Here is a 19627-nt window from a genome sequence, read left to right as displayed (position 1 = left end):
ATGTGTAATCAATTAAAGGGTAGTTGGGTTTTCAGTGTTTTTTGTGTATTTTCCACCGTTGTTCACAATAGAAAAACACGATTTATACGACCCCTTTATATGCCCACGTGGTAATAGGTGAGGTGGGTAGGATAGGGTTGTGCACTAGAAAAGGGTGCGGGAGAGGAGATACGATAGCAGTATCTAAACTAAGTTAAGAATTGACTACTTTTCGTTTATCTCAACACTGATATATATCACTATATATCACCATGATATATATATATATATATATATATATGTATGTGTGTGTGTATGTGTGTGTGTGTGTATATATATAGATAGATATATTAGATAGATAGATATATAGATATAGATATAGATATAGATATATATATAGATATATATATAGATACATATATAGAAAGATATAGATAGATAGATATATACTTAGTTTTCGTTTATCTTAACACTGATATATATCACTATATATCACCATGATATATATATATATATATATGTGTGTGTATATATATATATATATTAGATAGATATAGATAGATATATAGATAGATATATAGATATATTAGATAGATATAGATATATTAGATAGATATAGATATATATAGATACATATATAGAAAGATATAGATATAGATAGATAGATATAGTACAAAGTGGAGAGAATGCTCAGCTTTAGGTCTCCAAGTATGAATGACACGTTATCGAGATGCAGGGTCTTAGTAGTTCTTTCTTCATACCAGTAAATGAATTTTGAAATTAGGTTTCTTGTCTCACTACAATAAAAAAAAGTTGTTCTGTAGATTAAGATTCGTAATTGCAAAACGAGCTTAATTTATCATCACTTTTTTTCCAATATTTAGGTTATTTGGGTTGTTATTTTTTCTCATGTATCGAATTGGTTTCAAAACATTTCAGGCCACAGGCAGGCCCAGTGTATGTGTTTTAATGATGAACAATGCAAAAAACATTCAGTCAAACATACACTTCATCATCTATACATTCCAGTATCTTTAATTTCTAATTGAAATTTATGTATGAAGTGAAGAGTACAACTTAAACGCCAAATATATATATATTTGCGAAGTTTAGAACAGTTTCTGGACAGTCAGTTTTCATTAAATTTTCAAAAGAATTTAATCATGTTTTTTTTGCACTAAATAACATGAATATGCTTAACTCTTATATCATGAATGCTGCACAGATCAATAAAAAGTGAAACTCTTTTTCAACATGATCATTGCCATATCTAAAACAATAAGTACAAATTCGGAATTCAACATCAGTACCTGTTCTGTGCCCAATTTCAATCATCAAGTTGTGACACCCGCTTCGAAATCTCGATAGAGCTTGCCTAATAAATATTTGATTCATACATGAAAGATTCAATTCAACATACATTAAGGATATGTCAGTTGTATAATCTGTTAATTTAGAATTATTTTCTACTTCAATATGCCATCTTTTTCTGTCAACATCTGCTAATCGTTATTTAAATTCAGATAAGAAAATACTAGTATCTTCCACATCCTGAACAATCCACGTGGATCCATATCCATATTTAAATAATATGTATTTTACATATGTTATCCGCGACGACCTGTTTATACTGTCCAGGCTGTATGACATAAGATAGGTTTGATTCGGCAATCTATTAGTATTCATTTTAAGGATTTTTACACCAGTACGAAATACACCTGAAAACACAGGTAAAAAAGACGGCGTGTCTCCCACAAGCACCTGAGACCGCCTTATTGCTTGCAGAATTTGGTAAATAGGGCATTCATTTGAAGAAACTATGCTGCACTCTTGTTCATATTTCATTACACCCCATATTACGGCACCACGGGTAAGGATGGGTAGAACAAGAGTGTCAAAGAGACGAGAGGCTATATGGAAAGTCCGATACATATTGTGTTTACTTATAAACTTACACATACTGTTTCTGCTTGTTTAGCCAGTGATGTAACTGCTCTGGACCATACTGCTTTGGGTGTGAGCCAATATATGTATAGGCCGAAACAACTTGTATTCTTTTCCCTTGGAATGTTCATTTTTCATAATTTCGGAGATAACAACCATTACGAAACACACATGGACATTGGTGATTTATCTGCGTTCAAGGTTTGGCCCCATTTTCTCACAGAAATCACAAAGACAGTTGATCTCTTTTTGCAGTAGCCCAGCAGAATCGGTTGAATTGTCTACGTCATCGGCATGAAATAAAGAGCAAATATTCGAAAAATTCTCAGAAAACAAAAATGCCTTTACAGCCTGCTTTTTGCATCTACTAGTCAAGTTAGGCAATAAAGAAAGAAAATAAAAGGGGACTGAGCGTGCAACCTTGTCCTGTAACTGTGAAGCATTGGAAATATGTTGTTAATCCGTCGTTAGTTCTAACACAGGACCTAAGTGTTGGGTACATATTTCTGATCACTTTAGTATATTTTCAAGATTATAATTTATTGTGTTAGGCGGTACCTTAAATGCTGGTGACTGACACAATCGAAAGCTTTAGAGTAGTCTATGAAAGAACAATAAAAGCTACCCCGGGTATTTTCATTCATTCCATGCAGTGTGAAAATAGTGTCACTAGTTCCATATCCTTTCCAGAAACCTGCTTCATTTTGCAAAATAACATAGTTTCGATCTGACTTCTTTTGCAATCTCTAATTCATAATTTTACAGAAATGTTTTCCTATAATTGGCAATAAAGAAATCCTTCTATAGTTGTTTGTGTCATTTTTTTTTTATCTTTTATAAACAGCGGAAATTATGGCCTTGTTCCATTCTTCTGGAAAGAAACCTTGTTCCAGAATTTTATTGAATATTTTATCTAGAGGATGTGTGACAAATTATCTAAATAGCAATTCAAAGGTTATGCCGTCGCACCCTGGAGATTTTCTATTTTTCATATTTCTTATTGTTTCCGAAACTTAAGCAGTCATTATAGGGTCATTTAGGTCGTAAGGTATTTGGTGATCACACAGATCACAAGTTTCATCAATTTTCTGCCAAGGTTCTTTCCACAATATTGTCCAAAGTTGTATGTTCGGTGTTAGAATTTAATAAGTTTTCAAAATAATGTTACCATTCTTGTGATGTTATTGGCATAATTTGATGAATTAAAAGTTTGAACAAAGTTCTTCATTTCATATTTCATCAATTTGTTCGGGTTTTTTTATTCATCTTGCTTTCATCTGTATAGAGTCTTAAACGTCTTTTATATTCCTTTATTTCATCTGTTTGATTTATCAAACGGAACTTATCCAGAGCCCCGTATTTGTCTGACACATCACAGTTTTGGTTCCACCAAGGAGGTCTCTAACGTTTATTCATACATTGTTCTGGACGCTCAAAGTAGCGTTGAAGCATTAACAGTAGAGTCATGTTCTGAATCCATTTCCACAAGCATGCTGTCTGTCATAGCTTAAGCTGCATCCTGATAATAATGTTTTGAAAGTTTCAGCTAAGTTCCAAATGAAAGTATCTTCTAAGTCCCAAATGAATCCAGCGTATGAAGTGTAATTTCCTGATAGAACATTTAACTTGGTCTTTACGTTAATAGCACTGACGATGGGGAAATTCGTCGTGCTTATAAACCTCAAAATCAAATACTTCACGGACGAGGGCCGAACTGGCAATTACATAGTCTACCACACTAGGTCCATTAGTACAATTACCGTCTTTATCACCAGGGAATCTTCCATTCAGCACATGTAGACAGTAAGTATTACACAAAAATACCAATCTCCTTTCGAAGTTCCGAATTACAATACCATTCCCCTCCAGGTAGATACTATGCATTATCATCAAAGAAATCTTCAGTGTCACCTATTCTACTGCTAAAATCTCCAGTTAGTATGATGTTGGCATCGTACATAGCGGTTATGTTCTGTCAAGAATCCTCTTGTTCGCCTTCCCCTCATAATAGGACGAATCTTCTGGTGATAAATACATTGAACGTAGCACACAGTCTTGGTCTGTTTTTAATAAATGTTTATCAAAACGTTAATATACTGCATCTGTTACTTCTGATTTTCAATAAACACAACTTTCTGTATATGCCACGAACAGTTTATGGGTTGGTGATAACAATTCACAAAAATCATTTCCATGTTTCACAAAGAGATAAAGTTGAAAAGTGAACAAGAGGTTTTCTAAGGTAATTTTATCGCTTAAGTGACATTTTAATGTTCGTCAAGGGTGGAAACTGGAATATGTTTCTAAATCTGTAAAAATAAATGTACTATTGTAGAATATACACAATACAAAATACTCTACTTCACAAAACACTGTTGTTATATACCTACTGAGGAGATTAAGTTTTCTAATTTTACAATTATTTCATGCAAAAATTTTGTAAATGCTAATGATCTGAATATATGTCGCTATAAGAGAAATATATATGTGAATTTGCTGGAATATCGCACCCAATTGTCATTTTCCGCTAATGTCGGGCGATATTCCAGCAGCTCCAGGGTTTGGTGTCTTCACAACCTTTGAGGTACATCGAGCATAGCCATGTGACTTACTACATTCAAGCCATAAGTAAAGATTTCAAAATGTTTTATGATAGACACGTGGAGGACATTTCCAAAGGGGGCGTGAAAGACAGTAAACAATTGTCTTGCTTTTACATGTGCTTGTGACCCCGTGCCACTAATGGATAAGAACACGCTCACCTTTCGCAAAAACACCCGGGGTCATCATCGTTATTTGCGATTCATAAATACATGTTCCTGATATAGTCGAAATTGTACAATGGACACTACATTTAGCAGAGATATCTTACGATTAAAGAATTGGGTTGTCGCATTTATTCATATTTACTTTCCATGCTTTCCAGGTGCCATGACTGCAGTAATTTGTGAGTTTTCAACACCAAATGCGGGGAAAATTATGTTGTTTAGAGATTGGAAAATTGAAGCCATCCCATTGTCATGGACATTTGTCAAGAGAGGGATAATATCCTGAATGTCTATGCATAGTACGAGGCATGTAACAGATGAGCTTCACTGTGTTGTTTCCTCAAATCAAAATTGGTGTCTAAATCATGGGTATATATAACCCCACTCTGCTGATAGTAAACCGAAAATTGGTCATCAAATGTGAAAATACTTTTTGTGCTCTATATATGTTTGTTCTTAGAGCGAGCCAGATATTCAAACATTCAGATTCATATCCATGAAGAATCAGGTGAACAAGAAGAGATATAATATAAAGCTAATCCAGTGTATCATATCTCCATTCTATTATGATAAGGGGCGGTCGGGTAGTCTAGTGGCTAAAGCGTTCGCTCGTCACGCCAAAGATCCGGGTTCGATTCCCGACATGGGTACAATGTGTGAAGCCCATTTCAGGTGTCCCCCGCCGTTATATTGCTGGAATATTGCTAAAAGCGGCGTAAAACCATACTCACTCACTCACTCACTCACTATTATGATAAATACCCTTGACTCTTTCGCCACCATAGTTACTGTCTAATCAAATTACACACATGAGAGAAGAATTCTGGTTGGAGACAACGAGATTGTGACGTCGCTTCTTAAATGGGAAATTGGTAGGGAATGTCATATATCTTAATAGATATGAAGATATACTACATTGGTGATAGAGGATTTCTGTGGGTAATTGAGGATTAAGGTATTTGTACCCATGGCGATTCCTCTTTCTTGTCAGAGGGTCTTGGACCCCATTTCACAAAGATGATGGCAATCAGGCAATCCAATATGTTACACAAGTGAAAGAAGGTGATAAAAAAAAGAAGCAACTTTATTCGACAACTACTACAAGGAATCTAACTGGGGATACAATAGAGGAAGCATAAGTTGCGTAAGTGTCAGGAATGAGATGGACAGATCAACACGTACATGTACGTTTCTTAGTAACGTTGTACCTGTGTCACAGTTAAATTACCAACAGTGCAAGTCAATATGTGGTGTAGCAAACCAATACACGGATCACATCCGAAGGACGTCTCCTCGTGCTCAAAATCAGGTGCCTGATCCACAACTGAGGGATGTGTTGCCATTCCTGATGCAATGCCTGGGTCAATTCTTCCCAAATGATCCCATATATGATCGATTGGATTCAGAGTTCTCAATTGCGTTGTTCTGGCGACGGTCAATCACAGCTCATGCTCAGGGGGGTCTGACCCTGTCGTCCATGAAGACAGGACGTGTGGCAAGTGCATGGTTATCAGAATGAGGCACAATAAAACGATCAGATATAACATCTTTGTACCTTTGTCCATTTAATGTCCCCTGAACTGAGACCAAATCAAGTTTACAATCAAAGGAGCAGCATATCAATCACCGAGCCGCAACCACATGCCATTGTTTCCTGGATGTTGCACTTATGATAAGAGTCATTCCATTGGTGTGGTAAAATGAAAAACCGACTCTCGTCAGATCAATGAACCCTCCTCCATGACCTCAAGTTCCTCCATGACCTGTGCTCGAGCGGGACACCAGACAACGGTTCCGCATGTGTTGGGTGTGAGGATTGGACGTCTTATTGGTCTTCTGGCCCCTAATTATGTTTCATTCAGTCGACGCCTGATGGTGCTAAGAGACGCTCTGTTGTGGATGTGCCAGTGATAACGAAGAACAGTTCAATTTGAAGTTGGCAGCCGTTTTTGCCTGTCCTGTGTGGCACTGGTCGTCCGTGGACGTCCTGATCTCGGCAAGTTCCTCACATGTCCAGTCCATGTGTGATTTCTACAGAGTCGACTGATGACAGTATGATTAACGTTCAGCACTGTGGCAATAGCCCGACTTGACATGCCTATTTGGTGCATGCTAATGATTTGCTCTCTTTGATTTTCTGGGTAAGTACGTTGAGGTATTTTAGGTACAATCGTTCCAAAATAATAAAACTTCCATTCAAAATCAAAGCAGTGAAGACGTATGTATTTTCTGTCATCAAACATGAATGTGTCTGTATCATTCTTTGATTACAAGACTATCACAGAACAGCAGGTGTGCTGGAATCACCTATGGTACGTAGGTATCTTCATAAGCACAGTTCAATCAGAGGCGGATCCAGGATTGTTCATTTGAAGGTTCATGTACTTCATTTTTGGTTGTCACCTGACAATTTGCACGAGTATTTCAATTGAACGAAGGTATTAGGGTCTTTGGTGTCCACAATTACATTTTGTAATTTTCAAACGATGGTGGGAATTTTTGGATCCGCACTGTCAGTGAACTCAATATTCAATAAGGACAAATGCAGTATTGTTGACACTATTTGTTCTGCAAATGAACTGTCTCTTCGTTCTCCATTCGTTCCAGATTTTGTTCACCCTGGTGATCAGTCAACCTAATGAACGAAATACAGTCGTTGTTGAGGTGAAACAGCTCGTGATCTTGCTGAAAGTGGTAAATGAGTATTTTATTGTCAAAGAAATATCAACATTTTGGAATAAATAAATAAATACTTCAAATTACAGCATGTTTCTTCGTGAATGGTCTTTCTATTCTGTGGTTCTGAGGATGTAAATACTTATGAATATGAAAGGCTATATGTAAGGAAGTTTCCCCTTCAATGATACACACGGCTTCCCAATAAAATCCTGTGTCTGTAACATTTGGTTCGCTATCTTGCCCAATTTCGGGCAATAACGCGTTGTGGTGAGTTACGATGTTTCTGGTCAGAATGAAGGAAAATGCATTAATCCTTCGCCGTTACAAGGGTCACAATAGTTTTTTTATCCTCCGCTCTCAGTTTAAAAAACAAATGGAGATAATAAATAAAGTACCATCCCGAATCTAATGTAATTGATCTATTGTTCCAAAGGTGTAAAGTTGTCACTTTGTGTCGCATCCACACCCCCTCTAATTGTGAGACACCTTACGTGTCAACTCACCCTATGTCAGGAATTATGTTCTACATTCATCATCACTCAAACAAATATCCTTGAAGATACGGTGAATTTGTTTGAAGGTACGAAGCGCACAACATGCTTAACCTTTTCGTGAAAGCAGCCATTCATTCATATAATTTTCACCCCTACTTTGCCTTGAACGCCTAATGGAATCTGTATTGGAGGATAATTCAGGCTGGTTATTTACGTTTTATATTTACGGAACAATAAGGTCAGGAAGGTTACATTGGACATATCAATTACACACGTATACCCAAATTACTTATTTCACATAGAACAAGGTTGAAAGGTCACGTGCGACCAGGTCTTTTCTCACATAGAGGAACCATGTACGTAGTATTCAGTTGAGACATGGCAAAACTACTCACTCAGAGCAAGAGCAATAACAGCGACAAAGAGGATGGCTATTATGGAACCACATGTGGCTGATACAACTATTAAGCTGTGGGGATCTGAAATAAAGAAAATGAGGTTAAAATGTTTAACTTAAGCCAGTACGTATGAAACTATCTAAATTTATCATGATGATTTGTTTAAAACAGGAACTTAAAAAGACCATATAAATGTTTATGTTTCAATTTTGACTTCAGGATAGCTTTAAGATCCATATCCGGTTTTCAAACCCTGAATCGGATGGTCAGGCTCGGTGACTCGGTTGAGCTTACCCTGACAACGTGGGACATTGCTTCATAAACTCAATCACTGGTATGTGTCATCAAGACTCGATTTTTTACAGATCTCTGTCATATAGTTGAATATTGTTGAATAATTTGGTAATAGTATTAGTATATACACATATTTACATCACTACAACTTGCCTGGTGTCGACACGGTTGTGTTGGAAAACGATGGTAAATCGTAGAACATTTCTGGAACAAAATGTAGAAGTCATCACACTATCCATCTATCAGATTTATGCTCCTTCAATAGTAAAAACATTGTCATTTTCGAATATTAAGAAACCTTTACTTTTTATAATTTTATGCAACAAAATACCTACACAGTATATTACAATTTATTCCGTGTTATCACAATGTTATGTTGAAACGAGGTAATGTACACTTACTATCTCGGTCTGCTACAAAATTCATTGCTGATTTGATTCCTTGAAATTCAGCATTTGCCCATACCTATACAAATAAGAATTTACATAAAATTAGCATACACCAGAAAAAGGACTTATGATAGTTGTTTTATTTATTTTAAGCAATACTTCGGACATATTCGTTCTGTAAGTCTTGATTCCTTTGGTAAAATAGTTTTTGCACTTTATTAATATTCCGTAGATGTATTTTTAAATGGAACTTCAGTTTGTTTCTGTTGTTTAACATGAGGCATCAGAAACTATTTCAAATAATTTTAACATAACTCTTTTGTTGTACTTTATTTGAAATTATCAATAACTAATTTCCTTAAACTTATATGTCCAAATAAAATCTTCGATCTCAAATTTCTCAAATTAATTAATGAGCAAAAGAAAGCAGCATTTTGTTGTATTGATTTCCGCTTTAGATGCCTTGCATGTCTTACGACTACTTGCTTTCATCCTCTCTTAAAAGATTCGACATTTGAGTCGCACTTTAACCGCTCTTTATAGCTATATGTTCTTATTCTCGTTTCACGTAGCCCCTTGACTGACGCCATGAGGTTAAAGACGGATTCTCATATGAAGTCTTCATAAGTATTGACTTATCAAGCCAGGAAAAGATACGACCTGTATTCCAGGTACTACATGAGATATGCATCTTTGGCCAGAACAATTTAACGCTTACAGAGGCACTTCTCCGGCATTGGCGTTTGCATCCTACGTACCTCGACAGTGTACTCCCCATCTGGGATTACAGGCAGATACACCATATGGGGGTCGGTGCACGGATCCTCAGGGTAGTAACTCCCAGCCGTCAACGTCATGGATATCTGCAGTGTGACGACATACGTCGATATATAATTGTTTGAACAAGCGTCAATGTGTTCAGACACACCTCCAAAGATGATTTAGTGATGTTCTGTAATTCTTGTACACGCAAGAGAAATGCAAACATCTCTAGCTGATATGCGAACATGTATGTGCAAACAGTTTCTGATACATCAATCATATCGCCGTTCACAAGAAATGATTGTTCTTTTTATGAAGCCATTGCAAAGACGAAATATATTTGGACTTTGGCACGATCGTAAAATTCGGTAAATCACGTTTCACTCAGGGGAGTGCAAAATGTGTCATATCTTATATTGTGTTTGTATGTTGTTTTCTGCTGTATTACAGCTATATCACGGCTGTCAGTTTATAATCGAATCAGTAGTTACAGGAATCGTTTCGCCATTTATTCGTATGTTTCCTTGTTTCTGGTTTTGAATATGCATCTACTTTTACTTCTAATACATATTTTCCGTGAAATAAACCATCGCCAATAAGGAACCAATTTATGCAATCTTTAGTACATGTACACTATTAATGATTAGGCAATGCTATACAGCTAAAGAATGTCTAGTTTGTAAATAATTTAAGGTGGGATGCAAAACACAAATGAATTCAAGTTTGGGGTTATGGCTAGTTGAAAAGTTGACCAGTTTGCAAGGCCGAGCACTTAATTGCTGCAAAAGGAAACCAAGCGTTCCTTGGTAAAATATCCTACATTGCCTGTGTAGGAGATTGTGTAGCTTCTGATGCGTCCATTCCTCATCCTCTCAGGGGGACATTCCCAGGTGAGTCTGACGGCCAGGTACACACTATGAACAAACTTTAAGCAGATATTCTGCACTGCACCGGGAGCTATGATAGAGAAAGCATAACGGGTAATTTTATCCGTACGTACCATCGAGTACTAAGTCCTTCTACTCTGAAACATCGCAAATAATGATTATATCTTTTGCTTAATGAATAATAAAATATCTTAATTCAGTATTTAACCGATTTGGGGTTCCACGATTCAATATATCATTACACTTCTGTTTCCTCTCCAGACACGGATGACCCAGTCGATATTTATTTGTTTTCATCAGATCTGTGCATTACACAGGAGCTGGGGCTGTAATTAGTAATACAGTTCACCGAAAGATAAGATTACACGTCACAAGTAAGCACTGGTTGCCCGGCATGCCAGGATCAAATGAAAATCGGTTCTAATCCAAGATTATTCTTCCAGTCATATGAAGAGGACTCATGTGGGAAATGGAACCCCCGAATCTTCGGCGTGACAAACGAACGATTATGTCCTCTAAGCCAGCTAACAGACCCAATACACATAAAATGTCAGTCATGCAAAAATGTGTACTGTAAGGTAACAATATTTAAAAACAAATGTACAGAAGAGGAAGAGATGTGTTTTGAATGACGACTTCCTACACCGAGTAGTCATACTGTATTGGTTGCTACTGATATATTGGACGGCTGTGCTGCTGAATGCAAGCTCAGCTCAGCTCAGATCATGGACAAAGCCATAGCTGGAGTGTCTGAAACTTCGAAAATGTGTCCTTTTCTGCATTTAGCCATACGTCTGTGCATTAACATATCAGAAATAAAACATTTCGAATCCTTAGGCAGTCTCACTTACTAGAAGGCAGCGTTCTGACATCAGCTTTGGATGTTGCCATGTTTGAGGTTCCAGCACTGGTGCTGACTGTGATGGCGAAGCTGTACCTCCAGGAACTCAACAAGTCCGTCACCTCGCAGGAACTGCTATTCTGGCCTGCATCACAAGTCAAGTCAAGTCTATATAACAATGGAAAGCAGACTTTTAACTGTTACCGTGACATTAATTACTCACAACATAAAACAAAGGCGAAGACAATTATTTGTGTCCGGAAATACAGTTTCGGGCATATTGAAGACAGGGTACCGTATACGAAGTACTACAAACGTTAAGTGTTGTATTGACACAGTTGTGAACGTTTACAATGGAAATATAGCCATCTTCATCACTCGCGCCACCGAGATAAATGACAGGTCAGCCAGTGACTAGAACCATACATGTTGCGGTGCCTTACATGTTCAGATTAGAGACTTAAAGGAGGAGTAGGCTCGGATAATTGGCAGTCCCAGACAACTTGATTCAAGTTACCCAAACACCAGCTTAAAGCTTGTTTAAAGTGTGTTAATTATATCAATCAAGATTTGAAGATTAACTAATTGACCCGATATGTCGCAGTTTCTCAGTTTCGTGAAACCCACGAGTACAGGCATGGTTCTTACAAGCCCAGAAATATAACTACGTCATTTGTCTGGGCAATTGCAACTCGGTTGTTAAAGTCACATGTTCCAAAAATATGTAAACTGGTCATATGGAAGATACCAGCTCGAACCTTCAACGTTGTAGTAACGATCTGCGATGAATCCACCAGACGTCCTGTCCAATTCAATAAGAACCACAAGGTTGTACCACATAGGTCCGGCATTGTGGGAAGGAATATCCCATTCAACTAAGATGGCGGACTTGTTCTGAGCAGTTCCCCGGATGTTGGTCGGCGGTGCTGGAACTGGATGGTAATATGTGGTGTTACTGTGAGACGGTAGAAATCCATAGCAACCAGTGATGCCAGCAATATCTAGCTGCATAGGATTTAAGGAGTCATTTCAACATTTGATCATATATTCTCTGATTTATATAGTTAATCACATACTAGAACTTGTATTTTGTATTGCGTTGGCGTTTAACGTTTCGCGTCGAGTTTAGCAATACATGTATTTCAGTTGCTTAGAGACTACCTTAGAACTACAATATATTACGGAGTTTATGTCCCGGGTGAATTCATTTTGGAAGTTCCGAGCCTTGGTGAATCTTCAGTTATTTGCGACAATGTGTTCATACGATACCACGTTCTTCTTCTCAAAAAATGAAAACAATGTAACAATTGAAACGATCTGGACAATCATCATGCACCAAAAAATGTAATGCACAGTGAGAATAAGTGAAAATAATTTCACTTATATCCATGACACATGTTAATAACGTACTCATGTCACCGTGGTACCCAACAGGAGCCTTGAAACAAAGAACAGAGGAACAAAGGTCTTAATGTCGGCCATATACAACCGCCTTGAATATATCTCACCAGTATCAAATGAATATCTCATTGGGGCGAAGATTGAAGGTAGTCTCAGCAACTGTTCAAACGTTATTCAGTCAGTGAGTTTTTCGGACTGCCATGATTGCTATCCCATTGTACCAAAAGACATTTTAGTGATATTTGTAAAGAATAACCAATATATTGCAATACGTACTTCCAATATTAGTCTTCTCTTTGAGTGTTGAGGTTTCCCCAACTGTGAAAATTGCTGCAGCAGCGACACTAACAACGTAGTCTGTGTTCGAGTCCAGGTCAGTCAGGTTGTAAGACATGTCACCATGGCATTCATCATATGTTGCAGGCGTGCCCGCGCTAAGGGAATTGCAGGTGGCCTGGAGACAGCACGATATGGGAAAACAGAAAACACAAGCTTTACATGTTAGGAACAGACAATTAAACACAAGCTTGAGGAGTGGGAATGCTTCAAAACATATACTTATGTCCTCTGTTAGAACGAGCCCATCAATTTCATCACATTTCATCTGTATCCAGGCATACAATTTGTCCAACAAACAAATGTATTTTCAGGAACAAATGATGTTCTTAAAACCCAAGGTCGAAGGAATAGAAAATGGTCGGTCTCTTAATGCAAACAGAAACAGTTAAGATCCTTTAATGAGAACGGTACCCTGAACGTCCAGGTTATCAAATAGCCGGATAAATTAATCATTGTGACAAAGTAAAGCCCAATACATGTATGAATCCGTTTCAAAAGGTAGTCGTCCAGAGATCATGCTTTCCTGACTAACGGGGTTCGCATTAATGTGTTGTCACTGTAAGTATTAAATAAAGAGCAAAATACAATAAAATATGTAATAGGTCAGTGAAGTAGCAAAACTAGCATTACCTCACCACAATATTTCCTTAGCTATTTGCAGCCAAAGATTGAGATAATGATATTAATAGGTATTCTGTTTGGGGGAGGAATAAAGGTGTAATGACTGTTATTGATCTTCTACAGACAGCTTTGAAGGTTATCAAGTCTAACAGTTTTTCAAGTCATCCGTAGATAATCGTCCTGCGTTATTTAAGAAATTGTTAGGTTTATGCTTCACCTATTTTAAGTATTGTTTGATCAATAAACAAACAAATGAAAACATTGTTTCCAAAAGTGTAATATGACTACATGTGTGATATAACTCTGAAATTCACTTACAGCTGCATATATCATATCGTTTGGAGGACAGAGGATGTAGACTGCACGTAAACATTCGCCTCCCTTGCTTGTGAAGACGATGTACTGGGTGAATGGGACATCACTTGTTGATGCCGTCCACGACAGACCAAGAGACGAGGATGTCGTCAGTGTGGTCTTCAAATTGTTGACCTTACCTGGGACTTAAAATAAGTCAGCATGAATTACTTCCTAGCAAAGCATCATTCGAGATTTACACGTGGCATTGTAGCATTGTATTCCTATATATAACACATCATATTGGCGAAACAAATTATCGTCTTTTCGCGAACACCTGTAATCATCACTGTATGAAATTCATAAACATATGCTTATGATATAGTCGAAATCGTACAATGGAGAATGAATGAATGAATGAATGAATGAATGAATGAATGAATGAATGAATGAATGAATACTCTTTATTTCCCCCCAATGATTTGGAGAGTAGTACATACAATTACATTACATTATTTGACAACGGCAGTGACAAAATACATATAAATACAACAGATTGAGCTGGGTAAGCAGTAATGAAATGATGCGTGAAACTATATTTACATGATGTGTGACATAGCTTCACAAATACAATATGGATGTTAAGTTCCATGAGCTGAAGTGTGTAGCCGCGATACTCATGAATGTTGCCCAGCTGTCAAGTATCATGTCCTGGACCACATCTGTAATAGCACCGAGGTATGTCAGAGTCTTGACGTCATCACCGGGCTCTATTTTAGATATATATTGTCCTGGCTGTCCAGGCGACCTGAAGCACTGCTGTTAATTCCTGAAAACAAACTACTTTTTCAGCTTCACAGAGCGGTGAAAAAATCCAGCACATCCAAGCACTGGAATATATTTACGAAGAGTAGTTGTTTCAAAGTCATGTCAGTATATTTATATTGTTCAACTGTTTCCAGACTAAATTCTTTAACTTTTTTAACGTATGCTGAGTTTTTCAAGTCTCTCTTTCTGAGCCTCTCCCGAACCCACCAGATACACTATAGAAGAATAGAAGTTCATATGAGGAAATAATTGATAGAGAAGTAATATACTACCCAACTTGGAATGAAAAAGGTGTACGTTATGTGAGTGACCTGCTCCAAGCATCAGGACAATTGTAATTATACGATAAATTTGTAAGTAAGGTTAACGTAAAAGCAAATATAAATTAGAATATAGGAACATTGTGTTCCGCAAATAATACTAAATTAGAAAAACAAAAAATACAAGAAAATCCTATCCAACCTCACACTTTGAAGTGTCTACTTACACTATCAAAGGGTAGCCAGTTTTGCTATAGATCTTTTATTAATATTTATACTGTCAGTAATCAACACTGCAGAAAATGGTAACATATACTTGAAAATGATATAAGAATACAAACATGGCAAAGATATAACTACATCCCATTTAGATGTTCAAGAGACACTATTCTTCAATGATTTCAATAAAAATCCGACACCAACAAACAGTAGGTTTTTTTACATGTGATACGTGGATGACGACACCTGTAGTTATTGTTCAGCTTCGAAAGAAACTGCTTCACATCTATTTTCAGATTGTAGCAAGGTAACACCTATCTGGCAAGAACTTCGAATTCAAAGTTGGCTTCAAAATGCAATCTAATTTAGAATTAACTTTTCCAGGCAACTAATTCTTCTTGGTCTCTATCACAGAAAAAAACGATCCAATACATGTAATTCTTATTCTTTTCAAATCTATCACATTCAAGTATGAATCCACTACTATAAACGTTTCGGTTCTAGCAGCAGGAACTCTATAGATACTGTGTCCTTTCAAAATGTTCAGCCATCTTAAGTTCCAGAATTGACTACTTCTTTAAATGTTGGTCATGTGTCAAAACCTATTTATCCATGTGCAACCTGTACAAAAATACAACAACCAAAACATATATATGTATAGAATATTTACGAAGAGTGTCTTTGTACACTCGATGATGAACAGTTTCCACAATCCGCCAATAGGTCACATGTATAAATATATATGCGACAAATCTCTTTCATAATCATAAGAAATATATGCAAAAAGCATATTCCGATCCCGACTTTATCATAAATGTATGCAACACTATCAAAATAGTGATGATAGCAAGTGTTGGCGAAAGTATGTTCAATACTTTAATACTTTGATCTGATTATAAAGATAACTGACGCTCAAATCTAGGAACTGAAGACTGAAACAGGATTGCATATAAAGATTATTTTTTAACTTTCGTGGCGTTACTAAAGTAGCAACATTAATCCAAGGAGATAATAATATGTCAGTGAATGTTGCCCTCAACAACTTTGATTAATCTGAAAAGCAGCAGGATATGGATGAACAGTTTCCACAACCCGTCAATAACGTGTAAAAAAGCGACAAAACTCTCCAATGTACAATTCCAACTATATAATAAACATGTGTAAATCACAATCAAACAGTGATGATACCAGGTGTTCGCGAAAGGTGAGCATATCTATCCCCACCAGTTGCACAATCACAAACACATGCAAAGGCAAGTCAACTGTTCAACTGAACAAACACGTGAAAAGACACATATATTGTAAAGATCAAATTAGGGAATTGCATCGGATATCATGTTTGTCAGTGGTGCGTCAGATTTGGACATTTATTTCACATGACTCCCATAAACCTTTTGAAAGCTGTTCTTAGGCCAAGACATACCAAGGTCTGGCGTCGAGGCAGTTGCTGCTTCTGTTGTAGACAACTCTGTAGTTGAAGTCTGAAATACACATTAATGGTATACAATGGATGTGTATGGTAAAGAGTGGCGAAGTGAGGTGAAATTGGGTTAACTTTAATGTTGCGTTAAAGATTATTTCACATAGCGACGTGTGTGTATGCACGTGTGTGTGTGTGTGTGGCTGCTTTCTTTTACATGCTTGTTTTATGTCGCATGTTATACCATGTCGCAGTTTAGCATGGATACCTATAGCTAACTCAGACATGGCATACTTACTCCGAGCCTACCAGTCCTTGTTTTATCCCCTTAATGTTGATGAACAGAGAAACATTGAGATGATACATGATTGGTAGAAAGACATTAGAGAGCATATAGAGGTAGGATGTGTTTGACATGATATCCAGAATGGTTGATTGTTTAACGCCGCATTCAGCAAATAGTCCAGGTTGTGACGGCGACTGTAAATAACCGTGGTTGGACCAAATAAACCAGTGATTGATATTAGAGAAACGTCCGACGCCGGTCACCAATCTTGATCACCCGATCGGTTTAGAGCAAGCATCGTTTGCGTGGTACGACTCTGCTGCGATTCTACGTTAAGATAAACACGTGACTAGTCACACCCAATCGAATAGAGACATGACAAGCCATTCTGCACACGATTTGACTCCCAATGTCATGTAACCAGGAATGTAGACATAGTATACTTATCGAGATGTCACCAGGATATAGGAACTGTGGATACTTACACTAGTACTTATCTGGATCACGTCACTTTGTTTTTGTTTGTTTGTTTGTTTGTTTGTTTGTTTGTTTGTTAATATGAAGGCGGTCTGAAAATCATTGAGTCCATGACACGCAATCAACTAAGTCAACAGTCTGACCACCGGATCCACTCAACTCACATCTTCACTCACTCAATCTTCATTAGCAATACCTGCATTTTATTGGGTGTGCCATATGCATCATAACAGAGTCAATTTTACTATTCCATCTATACCACGACAAGGACACGTGTAACCACGGGAGAATCTAACCCGGATTCACCATCACGGGTGACAATTAAATCACTGAACTACTACTCTAACACCCATAGTTTAAACGAACTTAAGACAATAGAAACGTTTCTGCAACTGTGACAGTTTTTTTTTTTTAAATGTCTTATGTTTGACACCGCATTCAGGCGTAGGCTGGTAGAAACCTTATGGACAGGCGGCATGCAGCGGGCATGCAAGTGAGTTTGGTTTAACGCGGCTTTTGAACATTATTTCTGTTACATTACGGCGTCTCGACTTAATTTGGGAGTAAAGCCAGAGTTTATTTAGGCATCAGACGACTAACACGTTTTTGAAACTCAAGAGCACTGATAGGGTTTTGTTTGTTTGTTTGTTGCTTAACGCCGCACTCAGCAATATTCCAGCTGTATGACGGCGGTCTGTAAATAATCGAGTCTGGAACAGACAATCCAGTGATTGACATAATGACCATCGATCCACGCAATTTGGATTCGATGATAGGCATCAACCAAGTCAGCGAGCCTGACCACCCGATCCCGCTAGTCGCCTCTTACAAGATAGTCGCCTTTTACAGCAAGCTATTCTACCAAGGATCAGCACTCATATTGTGCTAGTAAGCCTAGAAACAAAATCAGGTCGAACGGGATTAGAACCCAGGATCATAGGTTTGATAGTCGCAGGATCATAGTCGCAACTCCGCACGAATTACGGGGCTTGAGACAATTGAGTGACCCATTCCCAAAGCAGACAAGTGTACAAAAAAGTAGATAATGTGAGTATGTGCGGTGGCTACAAGGTCTCGTTTGAAAAAGAATGAAAATTATCTTAACACTCACCGGAAGTACAGATTCGACACTGAAAGCTGCCAACATGAAACACCATCCTAAATATAAGTCCATTGTGAATGTTACTCGAGACTGTGGCCAGGTGTGGAATGTACCCTGACAAGGACTGACAAGGTCTGACAAGAACTACTACATTGAGGATATCTGCACTGTGTGACCAGCCAACACATGCCAATGTAGGTCAGTGCAACTACTGATAAGCTGGTGATTGTGTTTGAGGCTGTTGTCGCTCGATATCAGAATCAACCCAGAGAGAGAAGTGTCATAGGGATTACGGGGCTGATCGGATGACTAAGAAGTCATCCATATATCATTTCACGTAAGTGGGCGTCGTTAGATACCCAGTAACAAAGTGATTTTAAAACCAGGTATAAGGTAATTTTAATTAACACTGAGCCTTCTCTGGTTTTTTTACATTTTCACTAACATGGAAAATGACATAATGTTGCCATGTGCAGCATGGTGTATTTCACATCAATATATATGTTATGTGTGTACAAAACACATCTTACCATTGGTGATAGGTTTACATTTAGTAGGGTGTCTTGTGGTGCAACGTATTTAAATGGCGACCAACAACAACTGTTTGCTGTTTTCGGCATAGCTTCCTTTAATTATTTCATCTTTTTATACTGAATATATTCATAAGAGGAGCAATTAGTAGCTCTGAAACGTAGTGACAAAGGATAAAAGAAGTTGTCATCAATATAAAGTGTCATGTGTTTATGTTCTCCTAACTTCTAAATGCCTATCAAAGACTTCATTCGGTATAGATACAAGATACTAATTACAATTTGAATGTCTCATGTATCAATATTTATTCGGCCGAGTAACAGTCAGTGACTGTGGCTTAATTTGCGCGTTCCGCTTGTCAGATTTGTCAATGTTGTTGTGACCAAAATACTCTGATATATTATGGCGTCCTTG

The 19627-nt window shown here is 37.5% G+C and overlaps 1 protein-coding gene across 1 annotated transcript; it reads right to left on the bottom strand.

Annotated features, from left to right (window-relative positions):
- Positions 1–5757: 5757 nt before the first annotated feature.
- Positions 5758–18867, bottom strand: LOC124111828 (receptor-type tyrosine-protein phosphatase F-like). Its single transcript, XM_048383694.1, has 12 exons — positions 18692–18867; positions 16821–16878; positions 14115–14296; positions 13113–13290; positions 12194–12367; positions 11446–11580; positions 10528–10664; positions 9704–9808; positions 8958–9021; positions 8710–8760; positions 8260–8343; positions 5758–7376 (listed from the first exon to the last, which is right to left on the bottom strand). Exons 1-12 carry the CDS (start codon positions 18752–18754, stop codon positions 7327–7329), a joined length of 1281 nt encoding a protein of 426 aa, XP_048239651.1. The 5' UTR covers positions 18755–18867; the 3' UTR covers positions 5758–7326.
- Between the last annotated feature and the right edge of the window lie 760 nt (positions 18868–19627).

Source organism: Haliotis rufescens, unplaced genomic scaffold (genome assembly GCF_023055435.1).
Source record: "Haliotis rufescens isolate VD_foot unplaced genomic scaffold, xgHalRufe1.0.p SCAF_5, whole genome shotgun sequence".
NCBI classification, from domain to species: Eukaryota; Metazoa; Mollusca; class Gastropoda; order Lepetellida; family Haliotidae; genus Haliotis; species Haliotis rufescens.
Note: the sequence above shows the minus strand (reverse complement) of the source record. Positions and strands in the feature narration are given on the sequence as shown.